Raw genomic sequence first — 19698 nt, forward strand, 5'->3', positions numbered from 1 at the left:
ACACCTCGCTTGAGTTTATAAGTAACAAGCTTCACTTTAGAATGATCAGTTACTTCCATAAACCCAAAGAAAGCCTCAACTTCATGGAACCAACTAACAGATCTTCAATTTTAAATCTTCAATTGAAATTTGGAATGTCAGCTTTCAACTTATATTCTGGAAGGGATCCATCAGGACTTTGTCCTGATTTAAGATGTTTATCCTCCGCACATCTTTTTTCTTGCTCATATTCAAGAGTATCACTATCAAGGTGAAAAAACCGATATCTTCTTTCTAGGATTGTTGAGAAAGTTTCACATTGTTTCTTCTTTTGTATCTATTATAAAATTTCTTCTGGAACAACAATATCATAAACAAAATAAACTTACTCGTTGGTTTGGATTTTGTGCTTGTATTTGAAGAATCATCTTCCTTGTCAGAAGTAATCTCTAAGTCGATTTTAAGATATTTCATCATGACCTTGGTAAGATTGTTTATCTTCTTAGCTAACTACTCATGTTTTTTTATTAGATTGTTTATGTTTCTTATCAAATTGTTATTTTAACTTAGTGAGATCTTTCCTACTATAACTTGGCCTCCCAAGTTAACGAAATCTAAAATAGCTTTCTGAAAACGAAAAAAATATTAGTATTGCGGAAGCGAATTACCAAAAGTCGAATTCTAGATGAGAATCTAGGATATATAGTCTCTAGATACTAACTAACGTAGAATTATATTGGAAAAAGACAAAAAGAATTAAAGTAGAACATGAAAGAAAGATTGCAGAGAACAACAGTTGAATGATTAGTAATTCTCGAATAATGATAATGTGTCTTATCAAAACTACAGTCCTGATTATAAATCGGAAAACAAATGCTAAAACTAGAACTAAGATATTTGTAATATTTAAACTCTAAAAAGAGAAAGATTAGGAAAATAAAGTAATAAGACTTCTAAACCTTGACAAAACCAGCTGAAAAATACAAAAGAGAAAAATAGAAAAATAACTATGTCTTAACATCCGAGATGTTCTACATCACCACGAATTTGTGCATCCAATGGATGCAGATCCGTTAGATACGGGAATGTGTCGGATTGGATGCAGATGGGGCTAAAACTGGTCCATGTGGGGCAAAGTTGCAAATCACTTATCTTGGAACGATTTTTTGGGGACCATGATTTTTTTTTGGGGACCATGGTTTTATTTTGGGTAAAGACATTAGAAGTAAATATAGGTCACCCCTTATCTAGATATTTATATTAATACCTAAATTACCCTCCTGATTAATTTTGGGTGATGATTAGCTAGTGTTAATAATAGTTAGTGTAATGATTAGTGAGATGGTTAAGTTAAAGATAATTAGTGAGATTAAAAAATCAGATGAGTTTTTTTTTTTAAAGAAGTAGAATTATTGAGAGAGTAAAGTTAGAGAAGATGAAGAAGGAAAACATGAAAAACGATGGATTTTACCAACCACAACCGGAGGAAGGGTATTTGGGTACCCAGGTATGCTTCAAACTTAGATAATGCTGGTTGAATTGCTCCAGACTTTCAAAAAATGAATTTTTTTATATAAATTTGGGACAGTTCGGTTAACCATATGTCAACAACATGTAACCGAACACATCTGAAAGTGCAGTTCGGTTACCATATGTCAAGAAAATGTAACCGAACACACCTGAAGTGTAGTTCGGTTACGTTTTCCAAACACGCAGGTTACCGAACTCGCTCGTTAATGGAGGTTTTGGTCGTACAGTGCAATGTTCGGTTACCTAGGGTAAAATGGTAGGTAACCGAACTTTGAACTTGACAATTTATTTGAGTACATCTTGTGTGTTCGGTTAGTTCGCAAACTTCAACGCAACCAAGTTCCCAACCGAACTTCAGGTTAAAAGTAACCTAGTGTTAGAAGTTCGGTTGGTTCGCAAACTTCAACATATTTTGCGAATCAACCGAACTGGGCTTATAGGTAGAGTTCGGTTACAAAGAAAACTTAATAATTTTGCGAACGAACCGAACTTATGGACTTGTATTGTTCTAATCCAAGGAGTTCGGTTAAAAGTATTTTTTTGCGAATCAACCGAACTTTGAGTTCGGTTAAGAAAAAGATAATTTGTGATAACCGAAATTTTTACTGAAAAAACTCCATTAAACCTCTCTGGAACTTCCATTTTCAACTCATTTTGATGATTAGTTTTCATTTATTCAACCAAAAACGAATGATAAGTAATGGGTTTGTGAGAATATCTTTGTTAATGTTTTAAATTAAGCTATATATATAGTGGTAGTGGTGGTAATCAGAGGTGGTGGTGGTAATCGGTGGTTGTTGGTGGTGATAATTGGTGGTGGTAATCGGCGGTGGTGGGCGGTGGTTGGTGGTGGTAATCGTCGGTGGTGGGTGGTGGTGGTGGTGGTAATCGGCGGTTGGTGGTGGTGGTAATCGGTGGTGGTGAGAGGAGGTGGTGGTTATATATATATATATAGAGAGAGAGAGAGGTGGTTATTGTGTTGATTTTAAATTAAATTAGGTTAAGGATAGGTTAGTCATTTCAATGTTTTAGGACACCTCTTATAACTATAGGGAAGGTGGCCTAATAAGACCATGGTCCCCAAAAAAAATCATGGTCCCTAAAAAATCATTCTTATCTAGGGGTGCACATACCCTACCCATACCCGCCAACCCTACCCTACCCGTCAGTTTTTTAATCGTATCCTACCCTATCCACTATTTGACGGGTAGGGTGGCGGGTAAATATTTTCTTAACCGCCAGTAAACGGGTAGGGTGGCGGGTATAGGCCATATCCTACCCACCCTACCCGTTGTGCAGCCCTTTCTACCTCAGATGTTATGTTATCAAAATGTAAACCGTTTGAATGATCTTAATGTCCCTTAAGTAAAAAAAAAAAATCAACCCACTCCACTAAAGTTAGTAACTTTTCTGTTTTTATCATGTAATCTGTTGGTTGGAGTTTGATGACGGATGATGATCATAGGTTTGGTGGGGGTGGGATCGAAGATGACGACGAAAGAGAGATTATTGTGGAGGTGGTGGTGGTCTTACTTCATTGCAGTAGTTTGATTTGATGAGTTCTGATAAATTTTGTGGGCTTTCCGAAAATCCATTTAATTAATCATACAAAAAACTTGATTAGTTTTCCCTCTTTCTTAGATTACCACCCTATCCCACCACCAGTATTGCAGCCATTGAATCAAACTGGGTTTGGTCAATTTGTTTAGAAAATCAAAGTAAAATCGCATAAACATTTTCTGCAGAAAACTAAGCTTAAAACATAAAAAGATCCGATCATTACCTTAAACCATGCGATATTTTTACATAATGATCCAACGCTATAAGTGTTGTATCATTATATTGTTTTAATCGTTTTTTCTTGTTCTTGTTGATCTGAATAAGAAATTGCGACATGACTCCATGACCATTTGGAGTTCTGGAAGGCAACTAAAACGGTTATATTCGCCACCCTACCCTACCCGACCCGCCAGAAAATGGGTTGGGTAGGATCTTACCCGTTTAATGGCGGATAGGATGGCGGGTAAAATTTTTCTTAACCGTTTAAAGGGTGGCGGGTATAGGCCTTATCCTACCCACCCTACCCGTTGTGCAGCCCAAATCTAATGACATCTAAGGCCTGTTCCAAGAAACAGCAATAGTTAGCCTGGAGGATCAAGCCCATTCACCTAAAATCCTCATGCCCTGATATTTTGTTGTTTGACCGACATGCCTTGATATTTTTCTATTGACAGATCGAACTGTACTAAGGTCGACATGTGGCATTGAATGTAAGATGGAGCACCACCAAAGAATAAATAGGGTCCTCCACAGGACTCCGTCTCTAATGTCAATGCATCAGCCAGCTCGGAGGATGGGTGACAAACTGACAATAGATCAAATAGAAACATAGGCCAAAAAATCAATGAAAAATGGAAAAATGAGGTGGCTGTGGTCCTGGTGGTTGTTATCGGTCCCCAACAATTATTTGGCCCGCCATTTCGTGGGGAAACCAAATCAGTGGTGGTTGAATTCTGGGGTGCATGATTCACGTTTATGACCAGAATACTTTTAACACTCCGCATCTTACAAATATGGAACACTTTTAACACCGCAGTATATTTTAGTTTATTACTGTAATTTTAACACTGCAGGATATTTTAGTTTATTACTGTAAATTCAACTTCATCCTCAAAGAAAACCACCACAATCCTCAAATGTTTAACGACAATGTTGTCTAATAACGGTCCGCGAGTTATAACCCCAAAGGTCAAAAAAATCCCAAAAAAACAACAGTAACACAAAAACCCCGAAGAATTTGATGAAACCAATTTTAGCTTCATCATAAAATTTGATAAAACATCATAAAATTTGATGAAACCAATTTTGAAATTTGGGGTTTTTGTATCAATTTTTACAAAATTGAGGTTTTTGTATCAATTTTGTTTAAGATGGAGTTTTAATGGATCCTAATATTTGAACGGGGTTTTTGTACCACAAGTTTGGTAACCTCTGGTTTTTGTGACTAGTTCTGGTCTTAATAAACTAAAAACTGTTCTAAAGGGTAAAAACTCACCACTAAATTTACTTTTAAGCCTATTTAAAGGCCTTTGGTGGATGAATTGCTCAGTTCTTCGGAATATGTGTGCAAAAATAAATATGAAGTTCTAGGCGCAGAATTTGGTTTTAGAGATGAGGAGGTGGAATATATGGAAACCGAAAATGTGAATTTAGAGGATGATGGTGCTAATGCATCTATTATGGCAGCTGAGGTAAAAAACTCTAAGGAATATGGTACATTTTCTGATGAGATTTCCATTTGTGCAACAATTAATGATAAAGAGCTAAATTTTTTAGATGAGTTGGACACAATAGATGAAGGGAAGAAAATAGCTTTTCGTGCAAAAATGGATGCTCTAAGGAATCATCGTGATCCGGACAAGAATGAAAATCTTCTCACCAAGGAGGAGCTAGATGAAGCAAACAATATTAAGAATGATAAGGTTCGTGCTAATTTCATTAAAAATCCAGCCTATAGAAAAGATTATTGTAAAGAAAAAAAAGGAGCTAATGGATAGAGTTTCAACTAAGGAAAAAAATTCAATCTTCTCTTAAACTTGTTCCTAGTAATTACGTTTCGGATGAAGATGAGTACGATGATATTTATGAACAGTATGAAGATTATGGAGACTCGGAACTTTTGGAAGAAATTCTTTCGGGTTTACAGTCTAAGAGGAGAAACTTTAGAATTGGAAATAAGAGACGCTTGAGAGGAGTAGGATATAAACGTTATTAATTTCCTTGAGATTTCTCTTGATGTTATTTATTTTGTGGTAGTTTTTTTTTTTTTTTGGAGCTTTTTGAGTTATCTTTGCATCTTTTTCTTTTAACCCCTTTGGTTTATGGGGTGAGGGGCCTTGAGACCTCCTTGTAATTCTTGTAATTACGTTTTTTTTTTTTGCTTTAATAAACTATTGGACTTAGCAAAAAAACAAATAAACTAAAAATTATTGCATGTTGTTAGAATACGAGCACCCAACTCAAAACCAATTGGCAATGAGTGGAGAGGCCCTAAGTGATTATAAACCGCAGGATCTTTGATTGCCCAACAATATGGGACTAATAATCTCAACACATGTTTTAAAAGGATTGATTTTATCAGAAAATGGATTTAAGCTGAGCCTGAGACACGAAAGTATCCAAAGTGAAAGATAATATAAATAACTAAAGGGAGGACCCTTTCACGCTTTTGTTTTCATATTTTGGACGTTATTTTCGTGAATAAAAACTAAACCGTAATGCGTTTGAAGCTAAATTTTTTAGAATATGTCCTTCTTACAAATTTTTAGGTTCCTAGCGAAAATGAGTGTATTGAGAGATATATATCACCCCTATCTACTACTTTTAAAATGGGCGGTTCAAAATCAACCGATTATTAATCATTGAAGTTAAGATCAATTAAAATGAAACAGATCATACATACAGTAGTCGACTATTTTAGAGGGACAGATCATACATTGTGGTCGACTAGGAGTATTTAATAGAGACGTGGAGAAACTGGGGTGTCTGCAAGCTCGCAACAGTGAGCTGTGACTTCGAGTCCGTCACCAATTTGGACGTGGCACTCACTCTTATCCAATCAAATCTATTTTCTTAACATTTTAATATCAACGTTAACTCCTCATTATCCAAATCCAGTACGTCTCTCTATATATACTCAAAGTAGTAATAATAGTGCCGTATCATCTTCTCTCTAAATATCTCTTCCGTCTCATTTATTCATTGACCTGAAAATAATATGGCGAGAACAGGTTTTATAGCCATGAAAACTGATGAACAACCCACTGGATTAATCACTTCTGATCTCCAGGATCTCAAATTAGCTGCTAAGAAATTTGCTAATGATGTGATCAAGCTTGGTGGGATCGGAATCGGAGCTACCTTCTTCCAATGGGTAGCTTGTGTCGCTGCTATGTAAGTACTCTTTCAATTTCTCTCTCGATTTTTATGTTTGATATTTTTAGTTCACTTAGTCTTCCTATATACCTGTTATGGATCATGTGGTTTTCTGCAAAGTTACACTAGATTCTGTTGATTTTTTCAAGTTCTTGATAGGATTCAAATCAGATTTAGCATTAAGTCATACATCTACTAGTATTTCATATGTATTGTTACTGGGTTTGATTACTTACAGAAAAATTTACATACTGCAGCTATTTGTTGGTCTTGGAACGAACAAACTGGAAGACAGATATGTTGACTCAACTTTTGATCCCTTATATCTACTTCAGTCTTCCTGACATAATTTTCAACACATTAAGGTCAGAATTGATTTCCTTTAGCTTAATTGCTTCAATTTTCGCTTTCCCTTATTAATTTTCTCACTAAATTTATCTGTATGTGGTGCAGAGGAGATGTAGGAAAATGGATTGCATTCGTTGCAGTCGTGGTGCGACTCTTTTTCCCAAAGCACTTCCCAGGTACAATTTGTTATGCTACCACATATGTGATTCTAATAGTATAAGACTTAGCGAAACTTGTTTTATTGCGGTCACTGATAACAAATTTGTAACTGTTGTGCGGTCAACTAATAATAAATTTGTGGGTGCAGAATGGTTGGAAATGCCTACAGCATTGATTCTTCTGTTGGTGGTGACTCCTCATTTGTTTGCTCACAGCCTAAGGGTTCACTGGGGTTGGATTGGTGTTGCAATTTGTCTAGGTATCGCATGTTACTTGCTACAAGAACACATCCGAAAATCAGGAGGTTTCAGAAACTCCTTTACTCAAAGCAAGGGTGTTTCAAATACAGTTGGAATCCTTCTTTTGATGGTTTACCCAGTCTGGTCACTTCTACTATGGATCCTCTAGAGTTGATCGACCTTCTTTTTAATCTTCAAAAGCAGTGCATTAATTTATCTTTCCTTCTGTTCGAGTGTGTGCCGTTGTGTGTATTTATTGTACTTGTAAACCTGCAAATGAGTGATGAATTTGATTTACTTGAATGCACCGTGTATCCGTAATGTTGTTTCCTTGGATAGCCATGTAATTGTACCATGTATTCCGTGGATGGAAATAGAAAATATTCTTTCATTCCCTTTCTGAACAGTTTCTTGGCCCTGGCTTGGTTAGTGTCGGAGCTAGCTATGGGCATATGACCTCCCTCACCCACTACATACAATCCGGAACAATTCTACCACTGATGCACTATAACGATGTCTATCTAGACCCTACGCGATTTTAACAATCAAGAAGGGTTTTTTGATGGTTCATGACTGTTTTCGAAATGTTAGGGAGCTGGGAATAGTAATCTTACAAGCATATGCCTTTGTCCTGATTTTCCCTTGGGAATAAATTGGTCTATTTCATACGCAAAATATAAAATATAACACCACACCTGCAACGCGTTCGAGTTAAAAAATTCATAAATGACTGATTTTGTAAGAAAATGATCCAATGACAATGACAATATTGACTAATTCACTAAATTATCGGCCGGGTCTTCTTACATTTCCAAATGAACCCAACAAAACTTGAGAAATTTATTGCCATTTATGATTTTTAATTGATATAAGCTGTCTTGTAAAATCTTTGAACAGTAGTGGATCTTGGACTTTTTACAGAGAAAAGAAGGAAGGGATAGGTGGAGAGTAGGCAGCGTGCAAGCTCATCAGTATTAAGCTGAGTCTATCGCCAAATCCCGATCGTGGCACTTATATCCAATTAGAGTGACGGGTCTTTTATTTTAACATTTTAAAATCAACGCTTTTATTTTAATCTAATCATTTGATTATCTACTCTAATCTCTTTATATAGTTTTCGTGTCTGTTATCTTTTTTCTTCGCACTACGATCTCTCTAGAAGTTGAATTCTGATTCATTCTTCAGATCTAAACAAATTCTTAAAAAATGGTGAGAACAGAGTACATTCAGATGAAAACTGATGATAAGATCGCGGAGATACTCGGTTCTGATTTCCAAGATCTCAAATTAGCTGCTAGGAAATATGCTGATCATGCTATCAAGCTTGGTGGCCTTGGAATCGGAACTTCCTTTTTTCAATGGCTAGCTTGCTTATCTGCCATGTAAGTTCTCCTCCAATTTTGGTTATAATGATTTTTGTTTCACTTTATTTTAAATAATTGTTCAAAAATTCATGCTTTTTTCTGTAAAATTACACTTAAATTTTGCTAAATTGTGACTGTTTTTTATTATGTATATTGAGAAATCTATGAATCCAAAATTGAGATGAATATGGAATTTTTTAACTGATCATTGTGAACCCTACTTGTTGTAAACCTCATAATTGGGGCGATCAAGCAGTGATTAGTAGTATATCGGTCTTAGGTCAACGCCTTTGAGCTTAACATTGAGAACCCATGCCCTTTAAGTTATTCAGGTAGGTCCATGCATGTTAAAAAATGGTCTAGTCTCAACTGGACATTTTGCGCCTAGTACACCTTGAGTGTAATGATCCAGACAACTTGGCTGATTGCTGGTTTGGTAACTTATTATGCAATTTGTGTACTCCCTCCTATTACTTTTTAATAGGCCATTTTTTTTTTTGAGAAAATTAAGGAAATTAAGAGAACTCATTATTGAAAGTGGTCATTTAGACACTTGTCAATAAAAAAAGTAAAGTGAAATGGTCCCATGACACTTGTCAGCCAAAAAAATAAGTGAAATGGTCCACATAACACTTTTCATCAAAAGAAGTTAAAAGAAAAGTGGTTCTAGAAAATTAAACTAACATTTGACTTTCCCAATTAGGAAACTGGCCTATTTTTTTGAAATATTTATTTATAGAAACTGACCTATTAAAAAGTAACGGAGGGAGTATATCTTTACTGGGGCTTGGTAACTTATGGACTATTTTCTGCAGCTATCTCTTGATCTTGCAGCGAACAGGCTGGAAGACAGAAATGTTGACACAACTATTGATACCATACATTTTCTTCAGTCTTCCTGACGTAGTTTTCAACTTCCTAAGGTAAGAAGTCTCATCCTTTTATTTGCTACACTTTTCCTTTCCTTTGATTTGATAACAGTCCCAATTAATGTATCTGTATGCCCACAGAGGAGATGTAGGAAAATGGATTGCTTTTGTTGCAGTCGTGCTGAGACTCTTTTTCCCAAAGCATTTCCCCGGTACTTATCATTGTTCTACACTTGTACTACTATATATCTATGTTGTATTAGGTGCTAGGCGAGGCGAGGCGCCAACCCCAGCACCTAGAGTGCCTAAGGCCCCCAAGGCGAGCGCCCAGAAATTAGAAACCAACAGAAATGAGCATACTTTGGCGCCTTGGGCAAGCGCGCCTAGAGCGCTTAGGCGAGCGGCCGGGGCGCCTTTTACAACATAGCTATATATGCAAACTATATATGCAATAATGTGAACCAAGATAACTCATCGAAACTTGTTTTTTGCTGTCAACTGATGATAACTGTGTCAACTTCTATGTGTGCAGACTGGTTGGAAATGCCTGCAGCATTGATTCTTCTGTTGGTGGTAACTCCTCATCTGTTTGCACACAGCCTAAGGAACCATTGGAGTTGGATTGGAGTTGCAATTTGTCTTGCCATTGCATGTTACTTGCTACAAGAACACATCCGAAAGGCAGGCGGTTTCAGAGATTCCTTCACTCAGCCCAAGGGTGTTTCGAACACAGTTGGCATCCTTCTTTTGATGGTTTATCCAGTCTGGGCACTAGTACTTCATATCCTCTAGAGTTGGCCGCACCGCCTTTTTTCATCTTCAGCAGCAATGAATCTATGATTTTATCTTTTGTGTTTTGAGTGTGTATTGTGTACTAGCCAAACCTGCAAATGAGTGATAAATTTGATTTGGTTCAAACTTGTATTGTATCATTTATATTCTGCTTAATAGAAACAATTCTCCGTTCCCATTGCTGCATTTCTTCGCTCTGGTCAATTCTCTAAATGACTCATAAAGAGTATCTTTTAGTGTGTGGAGGAGAGTACACCACAGAAAAGTCTAGAGACCCTAGACCCAACCTATTTTCGTTGGCTCTGTTCAACTCATTGCAACAAAGACCAGCAGTTGTTTTGGCTAACCTTTGCTATAAATCAAGTTGCAACAAGAAAGAAATAGAGCATTGAGAAGAGGCTATAAGCTTTCCACATTGCACCTACCAAACCAAGTCCGCATGTATACTTACATTCACTCAAATAACCAACAGCTTGTAAACTCCAATGAGATCTCATTACTACTACTGCTACAAGTTCATAATTCTTCTACTTGTTTTCGCTATACCTTTCTCGGTGCTATGGTGGAAACAGCTGACAAGGAAAAACAAAAAAGAGGGAACTGGGAAATGGAGATTACCACCAGGTCCTAGAAGGATACCTTTAATTGGAAATTTGCACCAGCTTGGTGGTGGCGCACTACATGCATCACTTAAGAAGCTTTCAGAAGAATACGGACCTCTGGTGTTTCTTAAACTCGGCTCAATTCCAACTTTGGTAGTCTCATCACAGGATATGGCGAAAGAGATACTCCAAACACATGATCTTGTGATTCCAAACAGACCCATGTTTTATGCTCCCACGAAAATTTCTTATGGTGGTTCTGATATTGCTTTTGCTCGTTGTGGTGAATACTGGAGAGAAGTGAAAAAAATGGCAGTTTTGGAACTTTTAAGTGCCAAGCGGGTTCTGTCGTATCGTGCTGTGAGGGAAAAAGAAACTTCCTTGGTAATCGATTTCGTGCGTACATCTACTTCGTCTTCGGTTCCTATTAATCTCAGTGAGATTTTTGTTTGTCTTATAAACAACGTAGTTTGCCAAGTTGCTTTTGGTATGAAGTACGAAGCTGGAAAAGGTTATGAGGCTGGACATAATAATTTATACGTGATGCTTCTAGAAACACAAACTTTGCTTGCTGGATTCAATACTGCAGACTTGTTCCCATGGATGAGTTGGATTCACAAGTTTGATGGATTAAACACAAGATTAGATAAGAACTTCACACAGGCGGATAAGTTTTATGAAAAAGTAATTGATGAACACATAAATAACAACAAATCATCCGAAACTGGGGTGGAGGACTTTGTGGATGTTCTGCTTCGAACTCAGGAAGATCCTAGCTACAGCATCACCCTCACTAAAAATCATATTAAAGCGATTCTTATGGTTTGTTTTATTTTTGTGTACCGTTGACTCGCGGTCTTTCAATAAACTCCCCCTTGAACTTTCATCATTCTGAACATGTTCTCCCAATTGATTTCACAGGACACCTTTGTTGCTGGAACTGATCCTGCTGCTGCGACACTTGTTTGGTCTATGACAGAATTAATTAAGAACTCAACAGTTATGAAAAGAGCGCAGGAAGAGGTTAGAACAAAAATCAGAACTAAAGGGACGGTACAAGAAAGTGATCTTCATAAACTAAGTTACATAAAGTTAGTGATCAAGGAGGCATTGAGACTTCATCCTCCTGCACCGTTACTACTTCGGGAAACTAACGAGGCCTGTACGATCAACGGTTACGACATTCCACTCAAGACAAAGGTTATCATCAATGGAAATGCAATTTCAACGGACCCAAATTATTGGAAAAACGCGGAAGAAGATGCTGTCCTGGTATGAATTTTTCGATGGTGCTAGTTGAACTTGTCCTGGCGAACTTACTGCACTGTTTTGATTGGAAATTGCCTTCGGGGATGAAAGCAGAGGACATTGACATGACAGAAGCTTCTGGTCTTACAATGCACAACGTCGCAAAAGCCTGCTCTGATACCATATTAGAATACATGCATCCAAACTCAAAACCAATTGGCAATGAGTGGAGAGGCCCTAAGAGATTAAAAGCCGCAGGATCTTATATTTCCCATACAATGTGGGACTAATAATCTCAACAGTCTGTCTGAGGGATTGTAAAAGGGTGAGATGTATTTTTTAAGAGATTATCTTACAAACTCAATCAGTATCGTATGATTTCTTTTTTCTGTTTAGAGCATATCTCCAACAGAAGAATGTTATTCTGGCTATTGCGGAGACTTCTTTGGTCCCATATGGAGACTGTTAAGTCATCTCTGCCCCAAACTTGGCTAGCACATCATCTCTGGCTTGCTGCATTTTGCAGAGTGCAAATTTGTTTGGTTTGAAACAAATTGGTTTCTAGCCTTGTTGTATTATTGTTATGAATTAAGGTTGAAATGGTAGCATTCTTAGTCATGAATTGGTGGAGTTACTCTAGACTTGATGATTCTAATATGATCTCTGATCACCTCTGGATACCGATTTCCAACCGGATTTATCTAAACAAACGTGGCTGTCTTTTTTTTCCAAAAAGAAGAAAAAGACTGATGAACTGTTAGGCCTAGAATTCTCATTGGGTTCTTATTCAAACAGCAGGTAGGTACTCTTTCTATTACATAAATTGTGATGTCTTTTCCTTTGCTTGTTGCACTCATCTTTTTCTTGGAGTAACATGTTTGCTTTTCGTTTGTACTATTTTGGCATAAGGGATCAAAAAAAAAAAAGACGAGGACACTCCATTAAAAGCCACATAATAATATCAAGCTTTTTGAAAAACCAAAATAGTACAAACGAAAAGCTTTTCGAGTATATGACTGTTACTCTTGCTTGTCCCCCTAGACATCATGTATTTCTATTTTGAGCATGAGTTTCTTTTTTTAAATGAAACAGATGAGAATGAATTACAACAACTAAGTTAGAAATGATGCTGTATTTTCATTTCCATTATATACAAGGGAAACGACTACCCAGCTGAAGGAAATTAAAACTTGTAACGTAAATCCACTTTCGAAGGAATTTGGGCGTACAAATATATAGTTTCAAACTTTTTTCTTATAACTACTTCAAAGCTTGCACACTACAATGAGATCTCATTACTACTACTGCTACAATTTTATAATTCTTCTACTTGTTTTTGCTCTAACTTTGTATTTCTTAAACTCACGCTTCATTCCAACTTTGGTTGTCTCTGTTGGAGATAAATAGTGCCACATAGAGTACTTTCTAACCATGACTACGCAGTATTAGCATGAGGGCCATTCTATTAAAAGCTTAACTTGGAAGCCCAAATGCTAATATGGTATCAGAGCTAGACCCTGTGTATGAGAAGGATGACCCAAAAAGACAGGACAACCATACGGCAGGACCAAAAAAGATAGGGCGACCATACAGAAAGCAGGGCAGTCATACACAGATCTACGATGTTGAGGACTCGAAGAGGCCTACACCTGGAGGGGGCATGCTGGAGATAAAATACTCCCACATGGTCTCCTTCCTAAGCATGTAGTCTCAATATAAGCACGGGGACAACTCCGCACTCTGCTAAAATTGATATTTTAGCCTTGTTGTATTATCATGTAGTCTCGGTATAAGCACGAGGATAACTCCACACTCTACTAAAAATTGATTTTTTAACCTTGTCGTTTATTGTTACTTGCAGTAAAACCTCCATATGTATTAAGGTTGGGCTTGATAATGCTTTTTCTTTTTGAAAAGCACTTTCAAAACATATTTTTAGTAATATTTTTCATATTATTTGATAAAGTTAAAATATTGAATGGAATGAGATATGCAAGAAGACATGAAGCTCGTGAAATCATTCATTCCCGACTTCCATGAACGTCCCTATGAACTATATTCAATATTTGGAAGAGAGCCAAAGAGTTCTATTGTGAGCGCACCAGGAATCCGAAAAACCGTAAATGGAGAGACTTAGCATTTCGATTCGCGTACATAAAAAGTGCAATGCCAGAATATGTTAAAATTAGAAAATTAATGGTGTACAACCATCGCCCACAAGCTCCTCTTGGTAAGAAAGTGAGTTATCTGATATTTTTATACCTATGTCATTGTTAAATGTTTGCATACTAACGTGTAATTCATCTAATCGCAGCTGGATAGGTTCAACGGCCTATGAAAAATTCGTAATGAAAAAAAAAAAAAGTTCATTCACAACAAGGAATAGGTGGTGTTGTACAGTCGTGCTCGGAGTTTCATTGACGACGTATCATGCGAGATTCAAGAATTCGCGTACAAAATTATCCTACGTAATGTGCTGATTATGTAATGTACCTATGAGTGAATATTTTATTTATGAAAGTATCACATAATCGGTCTATGTGTATATTAATAACTTTCGTTTCTAACAATCGGTTTATGTGTACATTGATAAGGACCGAATCTGAATTTTCTTCGTGAACTGAAAAACTCAACCCAAAATCGGTCTTCGAGCGCACGAACGTCAACCGATTCTAGGTTAACAATATTAAACATCAACTGATCACTCGAATCAACACTAATCAATCAGGAGTAAATACTCCCTCCGTTTCTAAAAAATGGTCTTGTTTGGTTTTCACAAAAATTAAGAAAATCAATCACTGTAGCCACTTTTTCATGTTTTTTCATAATATATCCTTGGTCCCCACTCATTTGATATAAGAGAAAGGGAAAAGAGAAATTGTCCCTTTTTTGATATAAGAGAGGAGTTCAGTCTTGATATTGGCATGTATTGAAACTTTGTTATCCGGGACTATACATCCAGACATTCTTTAAGTAATAAATTTCCAGTTATCAAAAAGAAAGAAAAGAGAAAATGGAGAGAGAAATGGTCCCTCTATGAATATACTAGTAAAATCATAACATTTGACTTTCCACATATGGAAATAAGCCAATTTTTTGACATACCCAAATAAGAAAACACGCCTATTTTTTTAGAAACGGAGGGAGTAGTAAAATAAGGGATTCTTTTGTCTCATAGTGGCAGCCCTCAAATAATATGGCTAGGCTTCAAACTAGGGAAAATAAAAAGCCACATAATAATTGCAGGTTTTTCATTTTCAAGCTTTTTGAAACATCAATTGACCAGCCCAATTGTTGAATACATTTGATAATGGCTGTACTCTTGGTTGAACCTTTTGCACTGTTGTCCCCGGGTAGACCTCAGTGTGTGTCCTTTTTTTTGCTCTGTAGCAACAGACGTTATGACGGTAGTGCTCTTGCTGGAACCTTCTGTACTGCTTCTGTCCTCCAACATATAGACCTCGTACCTATTTTTACTTTAATTTTGATCGGTAGCAATAGACTCCAACGGTGTATCTTGTATGCAAAATTGAGCATGAGTTTCTTTTTAAAAATGAAATAGTTGAGAATGAATTAGAACAGTCAAGTTAGAAATGATGTATTTTCATTATAAATAGACGAGTACCGAGCTGAAGGAAATGAAAACTTGTTAACTGTTTCAAAACGTGTTAAACTACAATGAGAACTCATTACTATTACCACAATTTCTTGGTTCTTCTACTTGTTTTTGCTATAACTCTGTTGGTGCTGTTGTGGAAACAGCTGACAAGGAAAAAGAGAAATGGGAGATTACCACCAGGTCCGAGAAGGATTCCTTTAATTGGAAACTTGCACCAGCTTGGTGGTGGCTCACCACATGTATCACTTAAGAGGCTTTCCGATGAATACGGACCTCTGATGTTTCTTAAACTCGGCTCCATTCCAACTTTGGTTGTCTCATCACGGGATATGGCGAAAGAGATCCTCAAAACACATGATCTTGTGCTTCCAAACAGACCCATGTTTTATGCTCCCACGAAGATCTCTTATGGTGGTTCTGATATTGCTTTTGCTCGTTGTGGTGCGTACTGGAGAGAAGTCAAAAAGATAGCAGTTTTGGAACTTTTAAGTGCCAAGAGGGTTCTGTCTTATCGAGCTGTGAGGGAAGAGGAAGTTTCCTTGGTAATTGATTTCATGCAAACCTCTACTTCGTCTTCGGTTCCTATTAATCTAAGCGAGGTTCTACTTCGTGTTATAAACAATGTGGTTTTCCGAGTTGCTTTTGGTATGAAGTACGAAGCTGAAAAAGGTTACGAGGCTGGACCTAATAATTTCTACATGATGCTTCTACACAGGACTTACTTGCTGGATTCAGTACCGCAGACTTGTTCCCATGGATGAGCTGGATTCACAAGTTCGATGGATTAGACACAAGATTAGAGAAGAACTTTAAGCAGGCGGACAAATTTTATGAAAAAGTAATTGATGAACACATAAATAACAACAATAAATCATCCAAAGCTGGCGTAGAGGACTTTGTGGATGTTCTGCTTCGAACTCAGAAAGATCCCAGTTACAACATCACCCTCACTAAAGATCATATTAAAGCGATTCTTATGGTTTGTTCAGTTTCGTTTATCTTTAAGACTCAGTGGTCTTTCAATAATCTTACCTTTGAACTTTAGTCATTCTTAACATGTTCACCCCCATTGCTTTTACAGGATGCCTTTGTTGCTGGGTCTGATCCGGCTGCTGCGACACTTGTTTGGTCTATGACAGAACTCGTTAAGAACTCAACAGTTATGATAAGAGCGCAGGAAGAAGTTCGAACGAAAATTGGAACTAAAGAGATGGTAGAAGAAAGTGATCTTCATAAACTTAGTTACACTAAGTTAGTAATCAAGGAAGCATTAAGACTTCATCCTCCTGCACCTTTACTACTTCGGGAAACCAACGAGGACTGTACAATCAACGGTTACAACATTCCAATCAGAACAAAAGTTGTCATCAATGGAAATGCTATTTCAATGGACCCAAAATATTGGGAAAACCCAGAAGAATTCCGACCTGAAAGATTCTTGGACAATATTACTGATTTTAAAGGTCACGACTTCGAGATGCTACCGTTCGGGGGTGGAAGAAGAGGCTGCCCCGGTATGAATTTCGCGGCGGTTCTCGTTGAACTTGTCCTGGCGAATTTACTGCTTTGTTTTGACTGGAAATTGCCTTCTGGGATGAATGCAGAGGACATTGATATGAAAGAAGCTTCTGGACTTATAATGCATAAGAAGGTTCCTCTCTGCCTTGTAGCTAGTAACCGTAAATGACGAACACAAATTTGCTCTTACCGAAAACATGTTATTGTTCTTTTACTTCTTTTCTTTTTGCAGTTTTTATATTGATGTAAAATTTGGAAGGCCAGTCAGTGTCGACAAAGAGAACTTGGTATACATTTCCCTTCTAAAATGAATCAGTTTTATGAAGAATTAATTAAAAAACAGTTGGATCTGTCCGTGTTAGTGACTGGATGCAGCTAGGATGTACTACTATCTTTTAAGAGATTAAGAATAATATGAAAGTTATTATTATTTTTTTATTTTTTCTGAAGCATTCTATGTTTTACTATTAAGGGCATCTCCAACATAAATTTGGTGTGTTTCTACATGGTTGTCCTGGGATGTGTATTCTTGACAGTGGACACCATACTTTAAATCTAAGAGGAGAACTAAAAGTCTAAAACCTTCTTTAGCGGCCATCCAAATGGGATTTTAAATGACGCATGTGTCCATTGGATTATATGATTCGCCTTATTTTTAATAGAATTATATGATTGCCTGCATTTAGATAAGCATCACTCCTTTGTTGTTGTAATAAAAATGTGATATGTTTCTAGTGAAAAATATTTAATTTAAGTATATTATTGACTGTGTAGTTAGCTAAACGCGGTGTCTATGGCCGTACGGGAAAATGAGGCGCAGGTCCAAAAAAAAAAATAATATTTTCATTATAAGGCCCACAATTAATTTTTAGTTCCGTGACACCCATAATTATATGAAATTATTAAAAATGTTTGCGTGACGGATTATACATCCGCATGATGGGTTATGCATCAGGGGTATAATTAGCAAAGCAACTTGGATATAACATATCTAAAAATCCGCGCCTTGGAATTTTACAAATTTTATATCGTTGGAAATCTTTTTAAGAGAGCTACGCAACGAGTACAAACAAGAATATCAAATTTTTGTTTTTCACGAAAAAATCGGAGGGGATCATCATTTTAGGCAAAATTTTCGAAAACTTGACACATAACCATTATGCAGCCACCAAAAAAGATGCATAACACATTATGCAAACGCATAACGAATTATGCAACCATTTTCTCCACTGCATAACAAATTATGCATTTGGATAACAAAGTTATGCATCTATAACAGGTTATGTAACCATTGTTTTGATTAATTTTAGTGCGTACATAAAACAAATTGATGCACATCATTGGAAATCTTTTAAAGCTACAAAATGAGTACAAACAACAATATCAAATTCAAATTTTTTGCGAAAAAATCGGAGGCGATTGTTCTTTTAAGCAAAATTTTCAAAAATTTGGTACATAACCATTATACAACCACCAAAAACGATGCATAACACATTACGCAGACACAACAAAAGATGCATAAGACGTTATGCAACCATATTTTGATACATGCATCTATTAATTTATGCATACATTTCCTTGGATGCATAAAAGATTATGCATCAATTTTTTTAATTCAGTGCTTACAAAAATATGGTTGCATAGTGCTTTATGCATCCATTTTCTCGATTGCATAACATGTTATGCAGATATTATTGTAGGTGCATGACAAGTTATGCAGCATTTTTTTTATTGGTTTATATACTAACAAAAAAGTAACTACATAACGTGTTACGCTACCATTCTCTGGACTGCATAACAAGTTATGCAAAAAGGAAAAAGTTGCATAACTTGTCATGCATCTACAATAATAACTACATAACGAGTTATGCAATCATTTTCGAGACTACATAACAAATTATGCAATAAATTTTATAAGTACATAACAAGTTCTGCAACAACACTATATTCTCCATATTAATAACTACATAAAGAGTAATCTAGGGGTGTCATTTTGATGATCCAAGGTCCAAGTTGGATTATATCGTATGCACTAATACTTATAATACCTGCATGGAGAGAAGTACTTATAATACCTACATAAAGAGTAATTGTAGGGGTGGCATTTTGATGATCCAAGGTCCAAATTGGTGCATTAATAGTTGCCCCTAACTGGTCATGGGTTCCCACTAAAGTGTTTTTGAAGTGTCCTAGGAGAAACCAAGATTAATACCTCTAACACGTGGAGTCACACTAATGATAATAGTATTACCCATCATTTTCCCAGTGGTCCAGATTTGGCTAACATAAGACGCAAGGTCAACACTATATGAATCAAGCACATTTTCCCAATTTCAACAGGAGTATACAGCCCTAAATCTGATCAACATTTGTTCTCTTCTGTCGCATCAGTTTTCTTCTTCCTCCAGATGAAATCGATAACCTTCCCAACTTCACAAACCTTATTTTTTGTTGCATTTCAGCACTCATGGATCAACACATCTGTTTATGCCATTA

At 36.6% G+C, this 19698-nt stretch overlaps 3 protein-coding genes and 1 pseudogene across 3 annotated transcripts; all 4 read left to right on the top strand.

The window, feature by feature from the left end:
• Positions 1 to 6145: 6145 nt before the first annotated feature.
• Positions 6146 to 7590, top strand: LOC113294639 (cold-regulated 413 plasma membrane protein 2-like). Its single transcript, XM_026543028.1, has 4 exons — positions 6146 to 6462; positions 6702 to 6809; positions 6898 to 6968; positions 7100 to 7590. Exons 1-4 carry the CDS (start codon positions 6287 to 6289, stop codon positions 7357 to 7359), a joined length of 615 nt encoding a protein of 204 aa, XP_026398813.1. The 5' UTR covers positions 6146 to 6286; the 3' UTR covers positions 7360 to 7590.
• Positions 7591 to 8103: 513 nt separating this feature from the next.
• Positions 8104 to 10397, top strand: LOC113294647 (cold-regulated 413 plasma membrane protein 2-like). Its single transcript, XM_026543033.1, has 4 exons — positions 8104 to 8572; positions 9370 to 9477; positions 9565 to 9635; positions 9956 to 10397. Exons 1-4 carry the CDS (start codon positions 8397 to 8399, stop codon positions 10213 to 10215), a joined length of 615 nt encoding a protein of 204 aa, XP_026398818.1. The 5' UTR covers positions 8104 to 8396; the 3' UTR covers positions 10216 to 10397.
• Positions 10398 to 10615: 218 nt separating this feature from the next.
• LOC113294652 (cytochrome P450 71A9-like) lies at positions 10616 to 12683 on the top strand. The gene is made up of 2 exons (XM_026543038.1): positions 10616 to 11639; positions 11739 to 12683. Exons 1-2 carry the CDS (start codon positions 10701 to 10703, stop codon positions 12093 to 12095), a joined length of 1296 nt encoding a protein of 431 aa, XP_026398823.1. The 5' UTR covers positions 10616 to 10700; the 3' UTR covers positions 12096 to 12683.
• Positions 12684 to 15707: 3024 nt separating this feature from the next.
• LOC113331360 lies at positions 15708 to 17546 on the top strand (annotated as a pseudogene).
• Positions 17547 to 19698: the final 2152 nt, after the last annotated feature.

Source organism: Papaver somniferum, chromosome 1 (genome assembly GCF_003573695.1).
Source record: "Papaver somniferum cultivar HN1 chromosome 1, ASM357369v1, whole genome shotgun sequence".
Taxonomy (NCBI): Eukaryota; Viridiplantae; Streptophyta; class Magnoliopsida; order Ranunculales; family Papaveraceae; genus Papaver; species Papaver somniferum.